Source organism: Mauremys mutica, chromosome 9 (assembly GCF_020497125.1).
Source record: "Mauremys mutica isolate MM-2020 ecotype Southern chromosome 9, ASM2049712v1, whole genome shotgun sequence".
Classification (NCBI taxonomy): domain Eukaryota; kingdom Metazoa; phylum Chordata; order Testudines; family Geoemydidae; genus Mauremys; species Mauremys mutica.
Genome location: NC_059080.1, coordinates 39,576,167 through 39,599,216, shown reverse-complemented (window position 1 = coordinate 39,599,216; position 23,050 = coordinate 39,576,167). Strand labels below are relative to the sequence as shown.

General features: G+C 46.3%; 1 protein-coding gene across 2 annotated transcripts in view; it reads left to right on the top strand.

The window, feature by feature from the left end:
* The window catches only part of GABRA3 (gamma-aminobutyric acid type A receptor subunit alpha3), a 184,328-nt gene that overhangs the window by 78,008 nt on the left and 83,270 nt on the right, over nt 1-23,050 (top strand). For both annotated transcript variants that reach the window (XM_045030614.1, XM_045030613.1), the window contains 2 exons: nt 212-343; nt 7,964-8,085. In XM_045030614.1, coding sequence (XP_044886549.1) covers nt 255-343; nt 7,964-8,085 — 211 coding nt within the window. In that variant the 5' untranslated portion in view covers nt 212-254. The remainder of the gene's footprint in view (nt 1-211; nt 344-7,963; nt 8,086-23,050) is intronic.

The window sequence follows — 23,050 nt, the reverse complement described above, 5'->3', positions numbered from 1 at the left end:
GTGAACTGATTTGGGGTCGTCTCAAAACTCAAGGGTCTTGTAACCGCATTTATATTGTACCCCCAAGCCCAGCCCTGGCTGGCTGTGAAGGGATTGTGGATAAACCTGTGAGTTTCTGGGGAAATCAGTGACAAGCTTTCATGCTAGGGAGTAAAATCTCTTTTCTTTTTCTTTGTCCTCTGCTCCACTCTCCCGCCCCCTACCCTGGCAGGTCTCAGAGACTCTCCTACTCTCCATTGCTGCGTCTTGAGGACATGGCGCTGAGCATCCCAGGAACTGTTCCTCTCTGTACCATTAGCCTTGGAATTCTGCTCATGGCATATGCTCTCCCTGCTGAAGCTGGGTAAGATGACAAGAACCTGGGGGTTTTAATAACACTGGTGACTGAGGACTCCGCATGCTCTGCTTGGGATATTCGAGTGTAAGGTCCCCAACTCCCACTTTTCTTCATGTGGAGTATTCCAATATAACCTAGAAAAAGGCAACCCCTGGATTTTATTTAAAGCATTCCAGTATAAACCCAGAAGAGTGTCCACTTCCCTCCCCACACCCTTGCCAAAACCTTGCTATAGGGTTCCCATGTCCCCCTCTCTAGCACCGGCTCCATTTCGTCTTCTGCAATATTTTCCAAGATGCTGATTGCACCATCCTCCATCTCATATGCAGTATTTCACTGCTGCACAAGTCTCTGTTTTCCTTGTCTGCATGCAATATTCTAGCATAACATAAAACAACTCCCGCCCCCCCCTGGAATATTCACTCCCTTGTAGCTGAGAGTGACTGAGATTACATTAGCATTGTTCAAGCCACTATAGCTAAGGTTATGTCAGCACTTTTATGACAAAAACCAATTTTCTAACTTGGCCCATGAGTAATTCGCTCTGGGCTAAAACTTGGCAGATTGCTTCCAGGCTTTATATTTATTTATTTATTTCACAAAATTTGAAACATGGAATTGATTCAGCTGTTTAACTGTTACAAGTGTAAATGACAATGAAAAAAATGCATTGATCTTGGATGGAGTTCTTGGCCTTGGTTAGTGGTTCTTGGACTTGCGCAGGAGCCCATGATCTGGGATGCTACTGCCTAACCTTGCTTGCTTTCCTGCATTCATAACATTATTCTGAACAGAGAAAACGAGAGTCCATTTGTCCATAGTTGGCCACCTGTAATCAGATCATTATGTAGTCCAATTGCAGCATAACACTCCGCTGTGCCTCCCAAGTGACCCCTTGTGGTTGACAGTCAGAAAGTCAGGAGGGATGATTTCCTAGGAAGGCCCAACACAGCACAGTCCATGTGGGCAGTGATGTGGAATAAGGAGATCTCCAAGTAAAAATCCCTTTGGATGTATATATATATATATATACACACATACCACATCCATCTTTGGCAGCAATATTCAGTTTAATTAGGGTGACCAGATGTCCCATTTTCAAAGGGACAGTCCTGTATTTAAGCAGGTGTCCCGACTTTTGTTAAAAACAGGTAAATTGTCCCATATTTTCTGTCTCTCCTCACCCCACACCCAGGCGCCCCAGGAAAGCCCAAGACCCTCTGGCCTGGGACGGTGCCCAGGAGGAGCCGAGCCCTGCATGAGCCAAAGCCCACGCAGCACTGGCACGGGAAAGCCTCTCCGCCCCTCAGCTAAGCTCTGGAGTGGCACATGGGGGGGAAGTGATTTCTAGCCTGTTCATGCCCCAAACCTGCAGGCTCCACAGCACCCCCGGGGCAGGGGCTTAGCACTCTCTTCACCCACCTCTCCCCTGTCCTGAGTCCTGCCCCCAGGGAGTGCGGGGCTGCTCTGTCCCCAGGCATCCTCCCCTGTGAGCCTCTCTCTGGCTGGGTTCACTGAAGCCCCTGCAGTCAGGTTCTCTGGGCCCTGGTGCACAATGCATCCTTAGCGCTTAATCCTCTCCTGCCTGTACTGTAGCCGGGGGACAGGAGGCGGCTGGGTTATGTTGGTGGCTAACAGCAGTCTGCAGGTGTTAGCTGCCTTTCAACACTGTGCAGGCAGGAAGGGACAAGCTGCTTCCAGCGGGGAGGGGGAAGTGGGTGGGGGGAAATGAGCTCTACAAAGACACTGGCCAGGTCATCCCTTCCCCCCCTGCAGCTGGAAGCAGCTCCTGTCCCTTCCCTTCCGCACAGCGCCGAAAGGCTGCTGCTGGCCACATTCTGGTGTGAACCATGGCAGAAATCTAGGGGGCATGTGATCCCGCATGCCCCCCATCCACATGTTGCCTCGGGAAGATGTGACACAGGGTACCAAGAGAGGCAGGTCTATCCTGGGGGCCCAGCCAGGCATGGAGGGCAGAGAATGCTGGGCAGAGAGGGTTGGGTCGGTCGGTCACCCCCTGTATGAGAGAGGTGTACGGGAGTGTGTGTATGTGTCACCTCTCCCTATGTGTGTGTGCGGGGAGGCAGGGGTGTGTGTGTCACCCCTCGCTGTGTGAACCCTAAAGCCTTAAAGATAAGAAGGTAAATAAAAAGATTCCAACTACGCAATGTTTCTTTTTAATGGGGACTCAGTCAACCTGATGTTAATTTGAATGTTTGTACTGCATAGTTCTGACTGATTGCCATTGAACTGGCTTTAATACGAGTAATTTTACCAGGTGTCCCATATTCAGCATAGGGAAATATGGTCCCACGAGATTTAATAATTTTGTGTGTGTACAGAAGCATGCAAACACATTTATTCACACTTTTCACACACACACACACACACTTGTGCACACCTGCCACATGCCTTCACTTCTGCATACTCAGTCTCCTCACACGTTCGCAAATGTACACATGCACTGATACATATTTGTTTTGCACATACTCAAGCACACCCCTGTGCACACTTATACATCCATGCCCCATTCTTACAAGCGCATACCTACATGTGCACACATACTTGTGTAAACATAGAGAGAGGTGCTCGCATGCCTACATGCGCATACATGCCCTTGTGCACACACATGCACACTCTTGCTGCAGTTAAACCTGCAAGCTAAAATGGCTCCTTCTCCCTTACTGCACATGAAAATCTCCCTCTAAAAACTGCTCGACTCTTCCTGAGAGGCAATAACCCCCCTTCTCTCTAAGCTGCAAAGAAAGGCTTCGTTTTGTTCTTTGACACAGTAAATGGGCTTCGGAGCAATAGCCAGAACACTTGCTGAGTTGCTATTCCTCCAACTGCACTACCTCAGTGCTTTCATCACAGCTGTCACTGGTGAGTAGGGAGCAGTAAACTGCCAATGTGAACTTTCATTCCATCTCCATTCCCTGCCCAAGATAAACCCAGCACAAAGGGAAGGGTTTTCATTGTAAAGGAAACACCGACAGGCCCCTGGTGATAAGGGTGGCAGCAAGAGCCACTGCAATTTAGATTAAGGCAGTGAAATGAACTGCTTGTTCTTCTGTTGTCTCTAACCTGGGAATCTGGGCATTCATTTGTCATGAAGTCCTTCTACACCGTGCTGAAAGTAGTTACTTAGATAGTAGATAGTTGTGGAGCCACACTGGAAGCCAGCCTGCACTGTACCTGCAAGGGGCCCTGCTTGTTACTCTTGCTATCTATAAGCAGCCTTTCTACATTCTGGTCCTCTCTCTCTCCTTGTCTTGGGTCTCATTACAGATCCCAATTCCCCTCCAACCCACACTGACATGGCATTAGCCCATGCTCTTTTGTCCCACATCTTCCCAAATCTTCCTCCATTTCACTCTGACCTGGCATTATCCTACGGTCTGTCACCTCTTCTTACGCAGCTGCTTGTCCCTCTGATCTACCTGCCATTATGCCACACTCTTATACTTCTTGCCCTCCCCTCTTTTCAGACCTCTTCAGCCCAACAAGACCAATTCAGAGAAATCTACACTTGGCCTCCATGGCTGTAAAACCAAATGTCCAGGGAACTATCTTCATCCCCATCCCAAACACCTGAGTCATGCTAACTAGCAGAGGAACATTCAGCCCCATGTGGCCAGCGTGGGTGGAACAGGAAATGGGGCCCAGAACTGGTGTGTGTGGGTTTGAGCTGGAAGTTAGAGCCCAGGGAATAGCACCTGGAGGTTCCTTTTTCAAGATGATGGGAAGCCTGTGATTTGTCTCAACTAGGACCACAATAAAGGGGGATACATGTGGAGTCCCACTGATCTGTCAGTCAATATGAAGCAGCTTGTATTCCATACCACTCACTGCTAGGGCATGAACCATAAATATCCTTCCAGCATTCCTGCCTGACCTTGCAGCCCTTCTGGTTGCAGGCATAGCACTGTCTCTCCATTGCCCCTTCGTTGCATATTCTCAGGTCCTAACTCCACCTCTGTCCCACACATGCATGTCATCATCTCACATTCTGTTGGCCACGTGTTGATCTTGTTCATCTGTTCTCCTTTCATTCATTATTTCTGCACCCTCCAGTCCCACTTGGTCAGGGCGGGAGAAGGATCAATTTGTCCCATTGTTTTTCCCTAGCCAAAGGGCAGCCTTTGCTTTATATTAAGGATAGACGAGCCCCTCTCCAAAGCTATGCTGGATCAAGCAGATGCCCCAAATATGGTTCCACATAGAGATGCTCCTGATTCTTTCCTTTGAAAGTTTTATTTCCCCAGCTGTGCTGCTTTTTCACATAGTCTTCTAAGCGAGATGTGAACTCCACAGTGTTCCAGTCTGAGTCAAAATCTCAAACCTCAAACAAAGCAAAACGGGTTCAAAATTAGACAAGATGAGTTTGCCAATCACTAGTGAACCTCTGCCAGGCACTGCTCTTAAAATGCTCTCCTGTCACACTTTATATTAAGGTTACATTTTTAAATAGCTTATAAAGCAATAATAAATTATTAATAGATGTTAGCATGATACAAATATACATTTCATGAGTTCTAGATGGTTATAAGCACATCAGCAGAAGGTGGGACAGATGGTTAAAACTCATGGTTAAGCAACCTCTGGGATTATTCCAATTGCACTATTACAGTCCCACTTATTAAAAATGGCTCTTTATTAGACCTAGTTGAAAATCAGATTTCTGTCCCATGGATATTTTAAAAATTGTTTTGTACCAAATCTGTACAAAAAGTCAATATATATTAATTTTTTACAGAATGGAAAGCTCCAAAAGAATTATACGAAATGTTTTGTTTTGACATTTCTGATTAAAAACAAAACCTTTTGACTTTCCAGAAAAAAACATTTCATTTTGGCGTGGATGGACAATACTCTGTATCTCTTTCAGCTGTCACAGTGCCTTATAGGAGTTATAGTTCAAATGCCTCAGGTCCCATTCTCCTCTATGGGCTGGACTAAATCTCTGATATACCATGGTCATGTGACTGCCATGATGCATCATGCCAACTCAACAAGACTGGAGCCTGTGGTGCATCATGGGAGATGTAGTCTAGCCAGGAAGCCTGTCTCAAAAAGGAGAACTGGGGCACTCAAATACTCCACGAGGTATGCAACAGCACAAGCAAACGCAGACTGGTGTCAAACAGACCTGAAATGAAACATTTCAGTTGGGGTCAATGAACTGAAATGTGTCGACCTGACCCTACACAAAATATTGCATTTTGATTTTTCCTGACACAAAACCAAGAAATGTTGGTCAAATCAAATTTTTTCACAGGAAAATTTAGATTTTGCACAAAGTGAATTTTCTGTCAACCTCACTTGCACAAAAATAAACAACAACAACAAAAAAAGGCATTGAGATGGAAAATTCCTGACCAGCTCTATTATTTATCATTTATTGGCCCTTTATAAACTATTTATAAGTGTATCTGTAATATAAAGTATGACCCTCTAACCAAACCCCATGCTATACAATTGGTCTTGAAAATGCTAGCCACCATTCCTCCCCTCATTATTCTTCCATTTTGCCCGGGCTCTGCATTTCCTGCTTCAGACTAGAAGTACTAAAATACATTGAGAAGATGCTGTTCTTGTATTTCCAGCAAATGACAGGTCTCTCATGAGAGCCTGTTTTCATGAGCTTTCAGGCCCCTTCTTGTTGCTTCCTAAGCCAAGATCTCTGGCTAGTTTGGCTGAAGTTCATATAGGCCTATGGACCTCTGGGGGTGCTCCTCTGAACCTTGTGAGATTGTCCTGTCATTAACTAGCTGTGGTGGTAAGGGATTAGCTAGGCTAGTAATCATTATACCAAGCTGGTGGTGGCTTCATCCAGCATGCTTAGCGAAACTGTCAGAGAGATGAATGCAGGACTCATCTGACAAGCCAGAATGGAGTCCAGCACAGGCATGCCGAAAGCTCCTCACCACTGCAGCACCACTGGCACTTTCCTAGAAGAAATACGTTGGGGAAGAAGGAAGCGAAATCGAAGTTTGCAATTTGGAAATGTACGTTCCCTCTTGTTTTCTGCACCACAAAGGGAAGCTGCCCATCCTACAAATCAACCCTAATGCAGCAGCACCCAAGAAACAACGTTTAAGTGGATGAAGAAAAATAGAAAAATTAAGAGTAAAAGAGAAAACAATCAGAAAGAGAGGGGAGGAAAGGGAGAAAACAAACTAAATGTGCAGAGTCATGGGGTAGGAATACTGCCAAAGCTGCTCTACCAGCCTCCTAATAGCCCCCCCCCACATTCCAGTGGTGCTGCTCTGCAAATCCACCTGTATACTTTACAAGCCCCCCACAACCAGCATTGGTGTCTCTCCCATTTGCCATGTTCACTCATCTTAATCAAACTGCTGCTCCCAAGTCATTTATTTCTCTGTTTAGCAGTAATGCATCGATTTGTCAGTGCTGGACTGCAACCCCCACCAGAGGAGACTCCTGCACCACTTCTAGCAATTCATCCGCTAAACCACCCATTCATCTCTGTACCTTCCTGTGTTTTTTTATTTATCGTGCTGCATGCCCAGGCTTCTTAATCTTTCCTTCTGTCTCCTTGCAACCTCTTGTAGCTGAACTTCATCTTTCCTGCAATTTCTGCATTTCTCTAGCTTTTTCCGTTTGCTTTCTCCTTCACTTAGTCTATTGTCTGTCCACTTACAATTCCTACTGATGTCTTCTTCTGGGATTCAAATGACTGGGAATGCCCTTATAGACAGCATTATTACATTACACTGTCCCTTACACTGTTGGGCATCTAGTGGTTTGTGACTTGAATTTCAGAAGTTAATTGATTCCAATGAGAATTGGGGTGCTCAGCACCTCCATTCAAACCACAGGCATGATTTTCAGACTGCAACATTTGGATGCTTATCTGAATCTCTCCTGAGGTTTGTAAAATTGCATTGGAAATCTTGTGAGGTGAAGCTTGTTCATGTGTGTTGATACTTTCCTGGTTGCCATGGGCCAGAAAATACTGTGAAAAAAGACTTTCCATACAAATGGTATTTCAGCATTTGTGCTCTGAACAGAGCCAGGAAGCATAGGCAGGTGAGAATGAAATTCAATTCAAAGTGGAGAAAATTTCAACCAAATTCAGAAACAATTCACTTCCGATTTTAAGTGACAGTTCAGTGCCTCACATCCAAAGTAGTTTGCTTATCTCACTAGGATTGGAGTAATGGTGATGTCTCCTTAGCTCCTGCTAAACCTTTCTCCATTAGGATGTTGAGTGGGAGATGCTCGAAGAGGGGAAGATGATTCTCCCAATCAGGACTCCTAAACCATTTCCCACGTGTCTGGTTGATGGGAGATTCTAGCACTTTAGTTGCCAGCATCCCCATACTGCAACTTTAAATGGGTAAAGTAGTGATGAGATCTCTGCAGTCAGCCTCTGCAGTGGCTACAAGGAAAAGAGGCTGGGACTGGAGTAGGTGTGATGTCTCTTGCAATCAGCCTCCTACACATGTTATCCTATGGACAAACATAAAACATACTGCAGCGCAAGGCTGCAGAGGCAGACCATGTCTGAATGAACATCTTTGTTTAAAACAAGAGCTCAGGGCATATCAAGAGCAGATTTCTAGTCCGATTTCCCTTTTTATTTCTCTCTTCTTTCCCCAGGCTTTCTCAGAAGCATGGTCCAGATATTGTTGATGACAGCAAGGACAATATCACCATCTTCACACGCATTCTGGACCGGCTGTTGGATGGGTATGACAATCGGCTGAGACCTGGACTTGGAGGTCAGTCTGCATTGTGAGGATTTTATTCTCCTTCACCACATAGCTTCATAAATGAGTTATAAAGTTTACTCCCAGAGTAATATCAACCATCATTCATGGAGTAAAGGGGGAATTCAGTCCTACTGTTGTTTTTTCCCTGGTTCTTTATAACCGCAACAATCTTCTGATGGGAGTGAAACCCACCTTGCTCTCCTGAGGTGAGATAGGAAGATGATCTCCCTCTGACCTATATCCTGAGCTTCTATGATAGCTTCATCAGTAGACCTGTAGATCAACCAATGTGGGCTTCTCTTCCTACACTAATGGACCCCAACCTCCTCCTAGAGAAGACCTCCTTCTCCTGTGCAGAGAATGGAATTTGGTCTTCAAGTTCATTCAGTCCTGGGCTCCTACCTCAAGTCTCTGCCAAATGAAACCCTAGAAACAAACCCAAGCCAAACCCATGGCAGGCATTATTATAATCTGCTTTCATAGAGCAGAACCCAAGTGAGCCCCAGGGAGCTGGCCGTCAGACTGATGTCCTTCTTTCCAATTGACTTCAGCGGGTTTTGTCAGAGAAATGCTTTCAGTATCAAAATAATTTCTTCTGTGTCTACATCCCATTTAGAAATTACTTTGGAGATTCTTTTCGCACTGGGTCCTATTCAGCTAGGCCTCTCTCACTGGGACTCAATGATGACGAAGACCACAGATGGGATGGAGGGTAGGGGGACAAGAGTTACACCAGTAAGGTGATGGGATTATTCAGTGAGGCATGGATACATGATGGGTGTTTTGGTAGAAGTAGGGGGATTTTGTTACCTTTCTTCCCCTTTGCTTCGTGTAGGCTTTTTCAGAGGAATGTGACTGATGCATGGGAGGTGGTTCCTCTCAAGGGGGGTTGCCATTGCCAGAATGTTGCTGGCCACTGTTTGTTTGTGAAACCAGAGCAATGGGTTTAGGCTGAATTGCGCCATGTCTGTAGGGAACAGCTGAGAGTTCCCCTACCCCACAGCCGCTGCCCCCCATCCCATTCACTACAGCGAGGAGAAGCTGGAGCTAGGGAGCTGTGACTGAGCTCTCCCACAGAGCGGTCTTGCACTATGTTTTCTAGCTGCTTCTGCTGGAATTGGAATGGCAGTGATCTCTCCCACAGCTAGTGCTTCACCAGCTTCTTACAGTGACTCCTGAGTGAGTCTAGGACTGAAGTAACCGCACTACTTTACTACTCACAACAGCACCTCCTGCTGGGGAGGTGGAAAGTGAAGTCCCTGAGTTCCCCATACTGTATTGATCCTATGGGAACTTCTGCTGGGAAAGCCTGGTCTTAGAGCAGCTGTGATCTTCCCCTGGTGGGAGGCACTTGCTCCATTCCCTGCTGGGAGAGGCTTTCTAATCTGTAACACCCAGCATTCAGTCTCCTCCCCTCTTTGCTTCTGTCTGCTCTGCTCTTCATTTAAGACAGCCAGATTCTCCTCTTTTAACAGAGTCCTAAACTGTCACTCCCTTCTCCCCTCTCCCCCCGCCACTGCTACTGCATGCCTACACCTCTCCAAAGAAACCTCAGGCAGAGATCAGCCAAAATCCAGGTGCATGCCAGCAAGCTCTTCTGCCTTCAGAAACCTGCCTTGCTGCATGGCTCTTTCACCCAGGAGGGAAAGGGTTAAAATATCTGCATAGGCCATCCATCAGTTTTATCGCTTTTACTGCTCATCTCTCTCCCCCCAGAATTAACCGCAATCCCACTGATAGCTTTGCTTCCTCAAACCTCTCTGATGGGTGGATCGATTCCAATGAACTGCGTCTGAAAGGGGACTTAGGGGACATCTGTGGCTCATTCTGAGCTCAATAGCAAACCAATCCCCAGCGCAAACTATTAACAAGAGGACTCCCATGAGCCCATTCTGGAGAAGTTAAAACCTTCCTAGGAATGTCTCTGGAATATTGCTTAGGTCCTTCAGCAAAACAGTTAACATAATGAATTGCCTTTCCCTGAGCCAGAACAGGCACGCCTTGCACAAAGCCGCCCTCACCTCTGCTTTCCCTTCACGCAGGATTCGTTAATAGCTGCACCAGAGGGGAAGGGCTGGTAAAGGTAAGAAATAAGGTTCTTAGCTAGGGCTGAGCTTCCCAGTGTGTGTGTCTGGATAGCCTGCCCTCTCACCTCTGAGCTAGGCTGTGGGTTCAAGCTCATTGCTGACACTGCAGCGTGAGTCTCTGGGGGCTGCTGCCAGTGGCCGTTTGGAAGAGGTGATATACAGGAGTCATGTCTGCCAGCCTCTTGTGGCTGGAGAGGTGGATGCTAATGATTCCACTGTGTGGAGGGTAGAGAGTAACCTGGGTGTCTTAGGGCACCATTCAGGTCTAATGACCAAGATTGTGTGAGGGTTCTGCTTCCCTTTAAGTCAGTCACTGCACTGCTGGTAGCTAGCATGCTGCTTTGGAAAGTACATTGGCTTACCTCAGGGATATCAGTCTGACATCTGTGCGGACCACGCCATTTACAGAACATACACCAACCTTCCTGACATTTTTAGGGATCCCCTCCCCCATTTGTTTGCCTTTCTCCCTCCCTCATACCTCATTCTGGAGGAGGTTTTCATCATCTCTACACAGTTTGCGCTGGGGTGTGTGGTTTATCCTCACACACAACACAGTGCTGAGCCTATTGTGTCCCTAGCTACCATATGCAACAAGGCTGCAAAGGTCAAGGGTAACTAGGAGAGAGTGTGGCCTAATGGTTAGCAAGTGACTAGGAGTCAGGATATGTGGGTTCAGTTTCCAGTCCTGCCACTGAATCCATGTGACCTTGGGCAAATCACAACCTCTCTGCCTCAGTTTCCCCATTTTACAGAGGTAATGCTGCCTGTCCCACAGAGGCTTTGAGATCCCCCAAAGGAAGGTATTAAAAAGCACAAAGTATTTAATTGTATGTTTCTAGTGATAATGAAATAATGACGGCTGGGTCAGGGGCAGTCTCCAGATTTCTGCCATTGAAAAGCCACGCCTAAGTAATACAGACTCCCTAATAAAGGGTGAAATCTCATTACCATACTCCAGGCACAAAGATATAGCTGGGGCTGGACCTAGCGGGATTGTTCATTCACCTTCTGCTGCTGTAGACCTGAGTTCAAATTTTGGCTTAAGCCACATGTGAATGAGTTTATTGGTGTCTCACTCTAAACTGGGGTATGCCACAAAAGCTTAGTACAAGTATGAATCTATGAATAAGTGGCAATCACTCCAGGGGGCTGGAACTAGGGGTGCCGAAGGTGCTGCTGTACCCCCTGGCTTGAAGTGGTTTCCATCATTTACAAGGTTTACAGTTTAGTTCAATGGCTCTCAGCACCCCCACTGTACAAATTGTTCCAATGCCACTGCAATCACTATTTCAGGCCTTGTCTGGAATAGCCGGGGGTCCTCTGGCTTGTGACTGAGGGGCATTTGCAGAGCTATGGGCTAGTCCAGGACTGAAATAAACATGGTTGCATTGGCAAAGCTGCAAAGGGAAGATCACACAGGGCCTGCCTGAGCTTTCCCTGGTTCATGTGTGCTGTGACTGAGTGCTGAGTGGTCCCATGGATCTTTAGAAATAATAAATAAAGCTCTGACATGAACCCATTACTCCCTGGAAAGCCAATACCCTCAGAGAGGCTATCTGCTGCGAAACCTCTGGGATGTTAGGGCAATTAACTCTCCAGCTGCTACTGCAGCTGCTGAAGAAGAAGGACTTGAGGAACTTTTAACCCTTCCGTGGCATTTTGGCTTGATGTCTTTGCCATTGCATAGATTTCCATTAAAAGAACATGAATTCACAAGGATGGACGGAAGCTTGGGGTTACTCCATCGGTGCCATTTGTACTCCCAGGAGAGACAGGAGAGGGTAGGCATAGTACAGCTTGAATGACCAAGTTAGGTGAGAAGCAGAGCTCCAAATGGACTTAGCTGCTACCTTACTGGTGACTTGGTACAGCACCAATTTCAGAACAGCAAGGCTATTCCTAAGGACTCAATCCTGGGAAGCAGTGACTCTGAAAAAGATTTGGGGGTTGCAGTTCATAATCAGCTGAACATGAGCGCTGTGTGATGCTGTGGCCAAAAGACCAAATGCAATCCTGGGGTGCATCAATGGGAATCTTGAATGGAGGTAGAGAGATTTGACCTCTATATTTGGCACTGGTGCAACAACAGTTGCAAAACTGTGTCCAGTTCTGGTGCCCACAATTCAAGGAGGAAGTTGATAAATTGGAGAGGGGTCAGAAAAGAGCCATGAAATGATTAAAGGGTTAAAAAATCTGCCTTAAAGTGATAGACTTAGAGAGCTCAATCTGTTTAGTTTAACACAAAGAAGGTATTTGTGGGAGTTAATCACAGTACAAGTATCTACAAGGTGAACAATGAGCTCTTTAATCTAGCAGAGAAGGCTTTAATACAGTCCAATATAGCTCAGTGGTTTGAGCATTGGCCTGCTAAAGCCAGGACTGTGAGTTCAATCCTTTGGGGGCTATTTAGGGATCTGGGGCAAAAAATCTGTCTGGGGATTGGTCCTGCTTTGAGCAGGGGGTTGGACTAGATGCTCTCCTGAGACCTTCTACCCTTGATATTCTAAGTTGAAGCTAGACAAATTCAGGTTGGAAATAAGGTGTATGTTTTTGACAGTGAGTAATTAACCTTGTAACAACTCATCAAGGGTCATGGTGGTTTCTCCATCAGTGATAATTTTTAAATCAAGCTTGGATGTTTTTTCTAAAAGATCTGCTCTGGGAATTATTTTGAGGCAGTTCTCTGGCCTATGTTATACAGGCAGTCCGGCTATATGACCACAGTGACCCCTTTTGGCCTTGGAATCTATGGGGAGGGGGAGGAGGAAGGGATCCGTGGGTGGGAGGGAAGGGTTGAGTGATTCTAAATGGCTTTCCTGATGGAGAGGCGCTCATATTGTAATCCCTTTGGGGCCTGTGTCTTTGTTGGGGTCTCATGCAGCACTGAGTACAGCGTAGATGCTGAACAAGTAATAATGGAAGGATCAATTCAAAAGTAAGAGCAATGCAGAGAAGTGAAAAGAAGGATAAAAGAGGGGATGGAGAGAGTGTGAGACAAGAAAAATGAGAGAGGGTGGGAGGCGGGCAGAGATGGCACAGTCTGCTTTTAATGTCCTGTGAAATATTTACAACCTCGCGGCAAACGTTTAGAGATCCATCTGAAAACACTTAGCCAGGACAGCAAGCGCTGAGCACAGCATACGAGGGTGCAAGCCACCTGCTCTCTGCTGAATGCTGCTCTGAGAGCCGGGGCTGCCCATTTCACACGTTCTGCGGAGCCTTCCCCATGTCCTGCCAGGTGCTGAGCAATGTTTGTCAGGCTTTAGGAAGAGATTATGTAAGCAGCAGAATGTTGATGTGGCAACTTTTCCACCCATGCTACCATTTTTATATTTATTTTCTTATCCCTTCTGTTTTTACCATCTGCTCTGGCCCACTCCAACAGCTCTCAGGCCAGAGCTGTTTCTCTTGCCAGGATGCCAGAGGAGCATTGCTCTAGCAAAATGGAACTGAGGCTGATGAGACGAGCCTGGCATTCCTGAGCCAGGCCCTGAGAATGGCACCATGGTGGGAGAAGATTAAGCAGTGTTGCCATGGGAGACAGACTCTACCAGGACGCCAGACCTCGGCCGGCCGAGTGTTCTCTCACAGGGGAGACTGGAGTTTGAACTGTGGTTTTGTGTGACAAGCAAAGACATGGGGGAGTGCTTGAGTGCTGGCTTAGAAAGGAGCAATGCTGTGATGTGGCAATGTGCTTCCAAAACTCTTGTTCCTGTGCAGTGAGAGAGAGAAAGGGCCTAGCAGCCCCTGCTGGCTGACTTGGCAGCAGCATTGGATAAGCTCTGAGCACCTTCATGCCTGCCTCCCTGCTGAAGGCAGGTCCAAACAGCCCTGGTGAATCAGGGTTAGCAAATCGGACACACTGGCCTTCACAAAAGCTTTGGGGGTCATCTCAACTCTCCCGGCTGTCCAAGCTCTGGGGGCACTGAGTTTTCCCATCCAGTGGGCCTCACACGGAGGAGAAAACAGAGGTGGGGGGACCTCACCCTGCTCTGATTATTATTTTTGATGACCCTTAAAGAAATGGGAGACATGAAAACCCTATGGTTTGTGCTGGGTGAGCTGTTCCTACAACGACTCCCCTCGGCACACAGAGCAGAACTTGGACTGTGTGCCATGGAGCACCATGGCTGCACCTTTCCCTGCTCCCCCAGGGAACAGCCCCCCACCCCCTTGGCAAATCTCCTGATCCCTCAAGGCAATCCCCATTGAGGCGAATATGGTGGGACTGCAAGAGATGCTTTTGCTGCTTATATCAGCAATGAGAGGTGTGTAATGACTGATGTAAGGCTTAGCCTCTACTACCACCCCCTCTCCGTATCCCCTGCCTTGTCCCCTCTGCACCAATCCCATCCCCTGTCAGTGCAGAGAGGGAGCAGGCTGATGCTATAGAGCAAATCTGGCACAGGCCTGAGCCCTGCTCCAAGCTCCAACTGCTTTTCAAAGGTATAGCTGCATGAACAGATTACTTTATGGGATCAGAATTATTTAAAATAAAGACAAAACTTCAGCAGATAAAATGTCTCCCCTGGGGATACACAGTGCAGCTTGGTTATTAAGTCAGAGGAGGAATGGAGTGTACCCCAAGGGAATTGAGACATCTGCCATAATGACCAACCATGCAGAAAAAAACCTCACAGTGATAGCGTTTTTATGGTCCGTGTTACCCTCCGCTCACGGACTGCAGCTGTGGGAATTTCCTGAGCCACTGTCCCTCCCTACAACAACATGGAGGTGTGGGCTATTCCTAGGCTTTTTCTTCCTTACAATCTTGAGGCCTCTTCCAACCTCCACAACAGAGAAATGTGCGGGTATTTTGATGCCTCTTCTCTTCCATCATGTCATGGAGCTTCAAGGACATCCGCAGCGGAGAGCTTTGGGCTCTACAGAGACCTTTCCTTCCCATTCCCAGAGATCTGGGTTTTTTGGAAGCCTCTTCTTGGCCCCCTCCCTGAGGTAGTTTTGTGTCCCACAGAACACACAGCTTGAGGCATGCTCTCAATTCATGTGGAGACTCCAGTTTGCAGGACAATCTTCCAGGAGAACAGTGGCTATAAGATCTGCTACTGTCTAGTAGGACCTAAAGATAGGCCCAAATCATAAACCTCAGATCCAGATTTCAAACTTCCAAAGGTTCAGAGGTTCTGGATTTATGGGGCCAGAACCTCAGTGTAAATCAATGTAGCCACACCAAAGTCAATAGAGGGATGTTGATTTACACCAGCTGAGGATGATCCAATTAGCATGTCTTTTGGCCCAATTTCCAGGCCCTTTCCTTTGTGCCATGTTGGTGCAGGTGAGGTGGGAGAAAAAAGAGACTCCATTACCCCCACTGTCCCCAATCATGGTTTAGGGTGAGAGTAATGAGGGGGATAAGTGGGGAAAAATTTGAAGGGATTTGTGTGTCAGGGCCAAAAGCAGAGAGTGGGGACAACTGTGAGAGACTACAGAAATGAGACCCTACTGAAAATAACCTCAATGAGGTACCTCATTGAATAGTAAAATCAGCCCCACCTCCACCCCTTTGTAACCAAAAGCTGTGGCATCTTCCTAGGTCTCTCCTTCCCCAGCCCTCCCCACAAAACAAAAAGCTCTGGGATCTCTTAAGGCCCTTCCCCCCCCCCATCCAGAAGCTGTCCTGACTTCCAAAGGCCCCCATCCATCCCAAATTCACTGTGCTACAGTGCATGCACTACCAACTCAGTGGGTGTTCTGAGGTGGTATTACAATGGAACAGGAGGTTATCCAGGGAGCATTCTGAGGAGCAGAGGCTGCAGCGTATGGTTGGTGCACAGTCCAAAGGGCTTCTGAGTGCGACCTGGATATTATTTCATTTAAATTGCCTTTTGGGAACCACAGAATCATAGTAGGAAAAAGTTTTACCCCAAGAGAGAAAACGACACAGTTTGCAGTTGTTTAAAAAATGGGTTAAAACTCTAAATTAGCAGTAAGAAAGAAAGAAAGAACTTTGTATCATGTTCAGCAGATAGGCCGGTATTGATTATTTTTCTCTGTTGCGGTCACATCATTGCTCACAAGACAATTTAAATTATTATCTTTTTGGAGCCTCCTGCCATATTCCTAAGGAGAGTCAGTCAAGCCCTACTCCCCAGCACCTGGTTAATGGAACTCTCACTGACCAACCATCCTGTCTGTCTATCCGCCTTTGTACAGTGTTGTCACCATAGGATCTAAGCACTGTGCAAGGATTAAAAGCATAGTGAGATGCACCAGGGGCAGTCGGTTATTCATCCTACATAAGTATAATCAGGGCCCATAATGTGAGCCTGATGCACACAATTGGATTAAAGCAATCCAAGGTTTGAGGCACACTGCTCCCTGTGGCTCAGTCCTCATGTTGTGACCCCACCCTCCCATGCTATGAACCCATCCAAGTTGGAGTTGCAGTGGAACGGGGGCATCTTCTCCCACAGAGGCTGAGTTAGTGGCATGGAACCCCTTTCCCACCTCAGGAGTGGCAGCAAGGGCCTCCTACCCACCCCTAGAGAGGCATGAGGTAGCCATTACTTACCCCACCTGCTAAGCTATATCTACTTGAGTTGGTGGCTGGGCCACTGGCCTCTTCTCCTGCCACACACACACAAGTCTTCTGCAGGGCTGGTGTTGACAGGGCCCCCCAAAGCATGGGGCAGTTCTCCCTCTCAGAGCTATTGTCTCAAGCTCTCTGCAGATTTAGGCAGACATCACTGCACTGGTTATTCTGGGAGCAGTTCCCCCAGGCACAGACTAGAACTGTTGTTTCAGGCTGTCTGCAGACTCAGGCAGATTTCACTGCATTGGTTACGATTAGCTCATCTTTTTTTAAATGGAAGCTCAGATTTTGTAATCATGTGACTCCAGAATCTGGGCCCTGATGCAAGGGCATATAGTGTATATGCTTTAATCTGGCCATGCTGAGGTCAGCTCTTGGTCCTGCTGTTGGCTTAACCTCAGTTTGTTACTTTTGAGCTTATCACCTCATTCCCCACCATTCTGGTTCCTTGGGAAATGCTGAGAGGAAGAGGTATAACAGGTCTGACCATAATCATCTTTGGGGGGGAGTTCCAAAATCTTGGCTTGGAGTTGAGTCTTGTGATCCCTTGAGAAAATCGCTCTGGATGATTTTGTGGAAGATCTCTAAAGGAGAGAGAGGGACTTTGAGATAACACAGGATCAGCTTCTGTTACTCTGTCTGCTTCAGACTTCTATCCATGCACAGTCCTGCCACTTTCCACATTCAACACTTTTACAGCATTTTTCCTGCCCTGCCTGATGAATAACACTAAATTCCTGTAAGAAACACATTCTCTTCTTGAAGAACAGGAGGGATTTTATAGTCCCAGCTTTAAAGGTAACTTTAAATAATCTGGGTAGGTATTTTGTCCCTAGTTATTTTTTTGTGCTAGGTGGGGTTCTGTATTAAAGAGGAGACAAATAAAAAAGTCCAGGTCTATTGCAGTGCATTTTACATGATAGCAGCTCCTATGTTTCTCCCACACCTAAGAGCTTTAGAATATGCAGTGGATGTGAGATAAGCTACTGAATGTGCTATTGCTAAGGTCAATTCTGTCAGTGGATCTCAAAGCAGCAGAAGCATGATGTGTAGCTTGGTCATTAGGAATGTGATCCAGTACCCGTAGAAGTCAAGAAAAAGACTCCCATTGATTTCATTAGGATTTGGGCTGGGTATTTAGATTTCATCTGTCTGTCTGGTGTTGAACATGCTTTCATGGTCTATATGTCCTCATTCTATTATTTTTCCCAGAAGCAGCTACATAGTCTGTTTTTCTATTGATCTATAATCACTTAATATTTATCCTAGTTTAATTCCAGTTAATATTCCCTTTGTTCTTTAATAAGCAAAGTTCATTAGAGTTAAAGTTTTGCTTCATTGATTGGGTGTGTCCCTCATCCCAACACACAGTGCACTGTTTCTTTTTTAAAATATGCAGCTGTAGTTTGTCAGGATGTCTCAAAAACAAGATACCCCTCTGCTGATAACACTTAGCACTGAAGTCATCCCATCTGTGTTGCATTGACTCAAATGTTGATGCATGGAGAACTTGAGTCTTGGTGCACTCTCCACCCATGGTTGCCTTAATTCCTTTGAATCACAATGTTGCACTGGGACCTTCAATGTTAAAATGTTGGTGCATGTCAATGCATCAATTTATCCTGGTCTCCTTCAGCCAAGGACATGTTAGTCATTATGGCCCAGATCCTCAAAGGTATTTAGGCACCTACACTGGTCCTGTGTGAGCATAGACAGGAAGGGGTTGGGGCAGGTGAAGGCTAGTGTGGTTGATTTTTTTATGGAAGTTTTCCATTTAAAAAGTGCAATTTTGTTGAAATTGAAACGTTCAATGGGAACATGTAAAGTCTATGAAACTTTCAGATGGGAAAATCAATGTTTCATTTCTACTTTTATAATCAAATATTTCATGTAATAATATAATTGATATATTTTAAATAAAATGCAAAAGTCCTAAATGGTTTCACCTTGATGATCTCGACTAAAAAGTTGTTGCAATTTTCATTTCATGGGCGTTTTCAAAATTTCAGCTTTTCATTTCAATTCAGAACTTTTTTTTTAAATGTCAAAACTTTTGCTGGACTGGAAATTCTGGATCCTAAGCAACCCTACTATACATTCAAAGTCTCATTTCATGTCTCTGCTCAGATTTCAAATGCTTTATAAACCACTGGGGGGCCACAGGGGAGAGGCTGAATCTCCATTCTGCTCTTGGCAGAATAATCCGAGACTTTCCACTTTAGACCACTACATAAGCATGGGTGTGTATGACTGAATCCCTGCAGCAGCATTTGCCACCCTCCCTTTTTCTCCCTTTGCTCCAGTCAGGGTTTTCAGAAGAAGTTTGAGCAAAAGCAGTGGCATAAGCACCTTCTGCATTTATCAGTCCAGCCTCTGGACATTACTTCTGAAAGTCCAGGTAGCTGCAGTTTCAGATTCTCTGGAACCTGTACAAGATTTCTGCTTAGACTTTAATAGTCCAGAGTATGAGGTATTTGGTACATCTGAAACCTCCAGCTAGAAAACCCTGTGGTTTTTTTGATGAACACCCCTCTGAGCTTTATGGTTAAATTGAGTGCAAGTACTTTACTAAAAAGCTTGTTTTCCTAGTAGCAGACCCAGAGAGTTCCCTGATTTTTAGATGTACATCTTCAGCCTATACCATCAGCCATCTCTGCGCTGTAGCGACTGATGCAACCCATGCTGCAGTTCATAAAAACAAGGGGATTTGAAGTCCTCCCTTGAAGTCCTTTCCTAAGGTGGTTCCAGAGTTCAGCCTTCTGCTGTGTAATTGTTTGCTCAGTATCTTGCCTTCATGCTGTTCCTACAGCAGAAGTTGGATCTAAAGAGGGCCTTTAGGTTCCATCTGGAGTGGACAAAGCACCTTCAAAAGCCCTCGCAGCCTTTTATTCCATTGCACATGGACATACTAAGGCATCCTGTGTCCATAAGTCATTGGCACTTGGTTGTCCTATCCATATCTTCTTGATCTAGGATTGAAACTTGAGGGGCAAGTCAAGGTTCATTCCGCTCTACAGCAGCACCGGAATCTTGTGCCTAGGCTACCCAGCTGAGACTGGACATGCGGTGGCACAGAGTCTTTAAGCTTACAAACACTGCTTTCTCACTGTAGTGTCATGAAGGCATTCAGTGTGTATCTGTGTTGTAACATTATCCTGGTCTTCCCCTATCTGTGCTGAGCATGGGGATTTCTCTCCCCTTCCACCTTGTGTTTTATGCTACAAGCTCCCATGTGTGAGGACAGTCTGTTAGCACAGAACATATTATTTCTATAGCCTTACCCCCCCATCCTAACTTTTTTTTAGTTTGTGGTCTGAATTGATGCCTGGGATTGGCTACTCCAGGGAGGAATTTGACCCTCTATCTTAAGAAAATGCATATCTTGTCTTTGACTCCAAAAGAAAATATTTCAGTCTCCTTGAGACTCCTTTATAGAATTATAATTTAATGCTGGAGAATTGTCTTACCAGCACTCTCTTGTATTTACCTTTCAGACCAATAGGGACCCTGCTTTACATTTCAGGAGTTTGGCAAATAATCTATGAACACAGGCTGCATTTGTGGATTAAAGATGTACCAAATCTATTGAATCTATTCACTTGTCTGGCCCCCGTCATCATGAGCAATATCTGAATATTGCCTTCAAGTATTTAAAAATAGATGCAGCAATAACAATTTCTACCTTGTAGGTGTGTAGGAGAACTAGCTGGATTAATAGTTTATAGAGTTTATGGGTGAGTGTGCATGTTGTGTGTGTATGAAGAATTTACTGAGGGAAGAGGAAATCCAAGAGAAGAGTTTTTTTAGATTTATTTTAAATGTGGTGAGACCTTTCATTTCATCTTTCTTGTGACTGTAAGTTCCATAGTCTAGATCTATCTCCTGTAAAAGCTTTGTGTCATGCAACCATAGTCTATAGGTGTCTACATGAGGAGAGGGTTTCTGATAGTATATTGCTCCTTTGTCTTTGCAGATAAAGGCATAACAAAATCCAAGAGCTGGAAGACCAATCCAGGCTAGAAATAAGGCACACATTTGTAACAGTGACAGTACTTAACTAGTGGAATAACTTATCGAGGACCATGACAAAGTCTCCATCCTAAGGGGTCTTTAAATTAGGGGTGGGTGTCTCTAAAAAAAAAATGCTCTGACGCAGTCACAAGATATGGGCTTGATACTGGGATCTCTGGGTGAGGTTCTTTGGCCTGTGCTATACAGGAGATCAAACTAGAGGATCAAATCATCATTTGGGGATTGGTCCTGCTCTGAGCAGGGGGCTGGACTAGATGACCTTCTGAGGTCCCTTCCAACCCTAATCTTCTATGATTCTATGATCATAGTGGTCCCTTCTGGTCTTTGAATCTACGATCAGTAGAAGAAAAAGCTGGCTTACCCATGAGTAGCTTTCTCTGAAGGTCGTATTACCAATGGAGATACACAGACCTTGCCACTACCTCTTTTGCAGCTGTTCACCATAGTGCTTTTGTTTAGAGCCCATGTCATATGGAAAGTGGCAGTTTTGCATGATGAGGTCTGGTCTGTCTACAACTCCCAAGGCATGTGAGAAAGGCAGAGCCGATGGTTATGCCTAAGGCCAAAATCCTGTTTTAAATAAGTTCTAAATTTGCTTAGAGCAACAAGAGTAGATCAAAGTTGCAGAGAGAACACACACATGCCAAAGGTATTAGAAATCCATTGTTAAATCAGGCTAATAACTTTCCGTGTGAAACAGGGCTTGGGCTATATCCCCTGGAATATCCAAGAGAGCGTACACACCTTGGGTAAGCCTTACAGCTCTCCCTCCTCCAACAGAGCTGCTCATAGCACTGTACAATAGAAAATGGAACCAATGCTGGTGTCCCTGCCCCAAACAGCTTTCACTCTGAAAGCAGTTTGTTGCCTAAATACATCACATTCAAATAGGAAACTAAGCCTGGGTTATGTACCCCTGGGATTTCCACAGGGACTACCTGCCATGGCAATTACCTAACCAGCCACCAGAACTGTAGGAATGGGCGAAATCTGGTGCTTGCTTGGGATAGGGACACATTACTCCTGGTGTACATGTAACCTAGAGAGCGGTCCATCACAGATTCCTAATCCAATGCCCATTTAAATCATGCAAGCTTTCCTTGGATTTAATTGGGTGATGGGTTCAGGAAAACACTTAAACATACATTTAAAGTATAGCAGAGACATGGGAAGTGAGGTAATGTATTTTATTGGACCAACTGCTGTACGAGCTTTCAGGCTACATGGAGCTCTTTTTCAGGTCTGGGGAGAGAAGCAGTGTGCCTGAGCTAAATACAAGCTAAATACAGAGTGTGAAACAGAAGGGGCAATATGTGGGGGGCAGTCACTTCAAATGAAGGGGGCAATTGGGGGGTCACATTGTAATGCATGAAGCAGGGCCGTCCTTAGGATTTATGGGGCCCTACGCAGTATTATTAAACTGGTGCCCTTATGCTCCACCGAAGGCGGTCCCCAGCTGGCGCCACTGACCCCAGTGTGTCGAGGCAGCACAGCTACCACCCCTGCCCGCGACCCCCAGAATCCCACCCCCATTGTTGACACACACTGAGCTTCTACGCAGCAGATGCTGATTCAGTGGCTCAAGGCAGGCTTCGCGCTCTCACATGGGGGCTACATCTTGCCAGAGTCCCCGGCCCTCCTGCAGCCCCTAGCCACTCCTGGCTCACCACGAGCATTTTGACAGGAAGTACTAAGCAGTAATAACAGCAACACTAATACAAGTGTGTGTGTGTGTGTGTGTGTGTGTGTGTGTGTGTGTGTGTGTGTGTGTGTGTGTGTGTGAGAGAGAGAGAGAGAGAGAGAGAGAGAGAGAGAGAGAGCCAGTGCTGGGGGACTGTGACTAGTGAGAGGTAGAGCGTATGTGGGTGTGAGAGCCAGTCTGTGTGTGAGACAGTGTGTGTGTGTGTGTGTGTGTGTTAGGGTGTGTGTGTGTGTGTGTGTTAGGGTGTGTTAGGGAAGTGAGACATAGTGAGTGCACTGTCACTTTAAGTTCCCCTTCCCTCCTCAATTCGGCTCGGCCTGGCTCCCTCCCCCCACCCGCTGACTCAGGTGGAAGTTTCGCTCCTCCTGTCCTGGCCCTGGTCCGGGCCTGGCCGCACCGGAGACTGAGCGGCGCAGGCAGGCAGGGTCCAGGGAGGGACTCCACTCCAGGTGGCAGTGGGCCAGGCCACTGTGCCGCCAGTGACTGGCCGCACCACTCTGGGCTCCCAGGGGCTGGGGCAGCACAGCTGGAGGCTGGAGCCCTTAGCCGGCTGAGGAGTGAATGAGGGAGAGGGAGGGGTTGAGTGCAGGGGAGGGG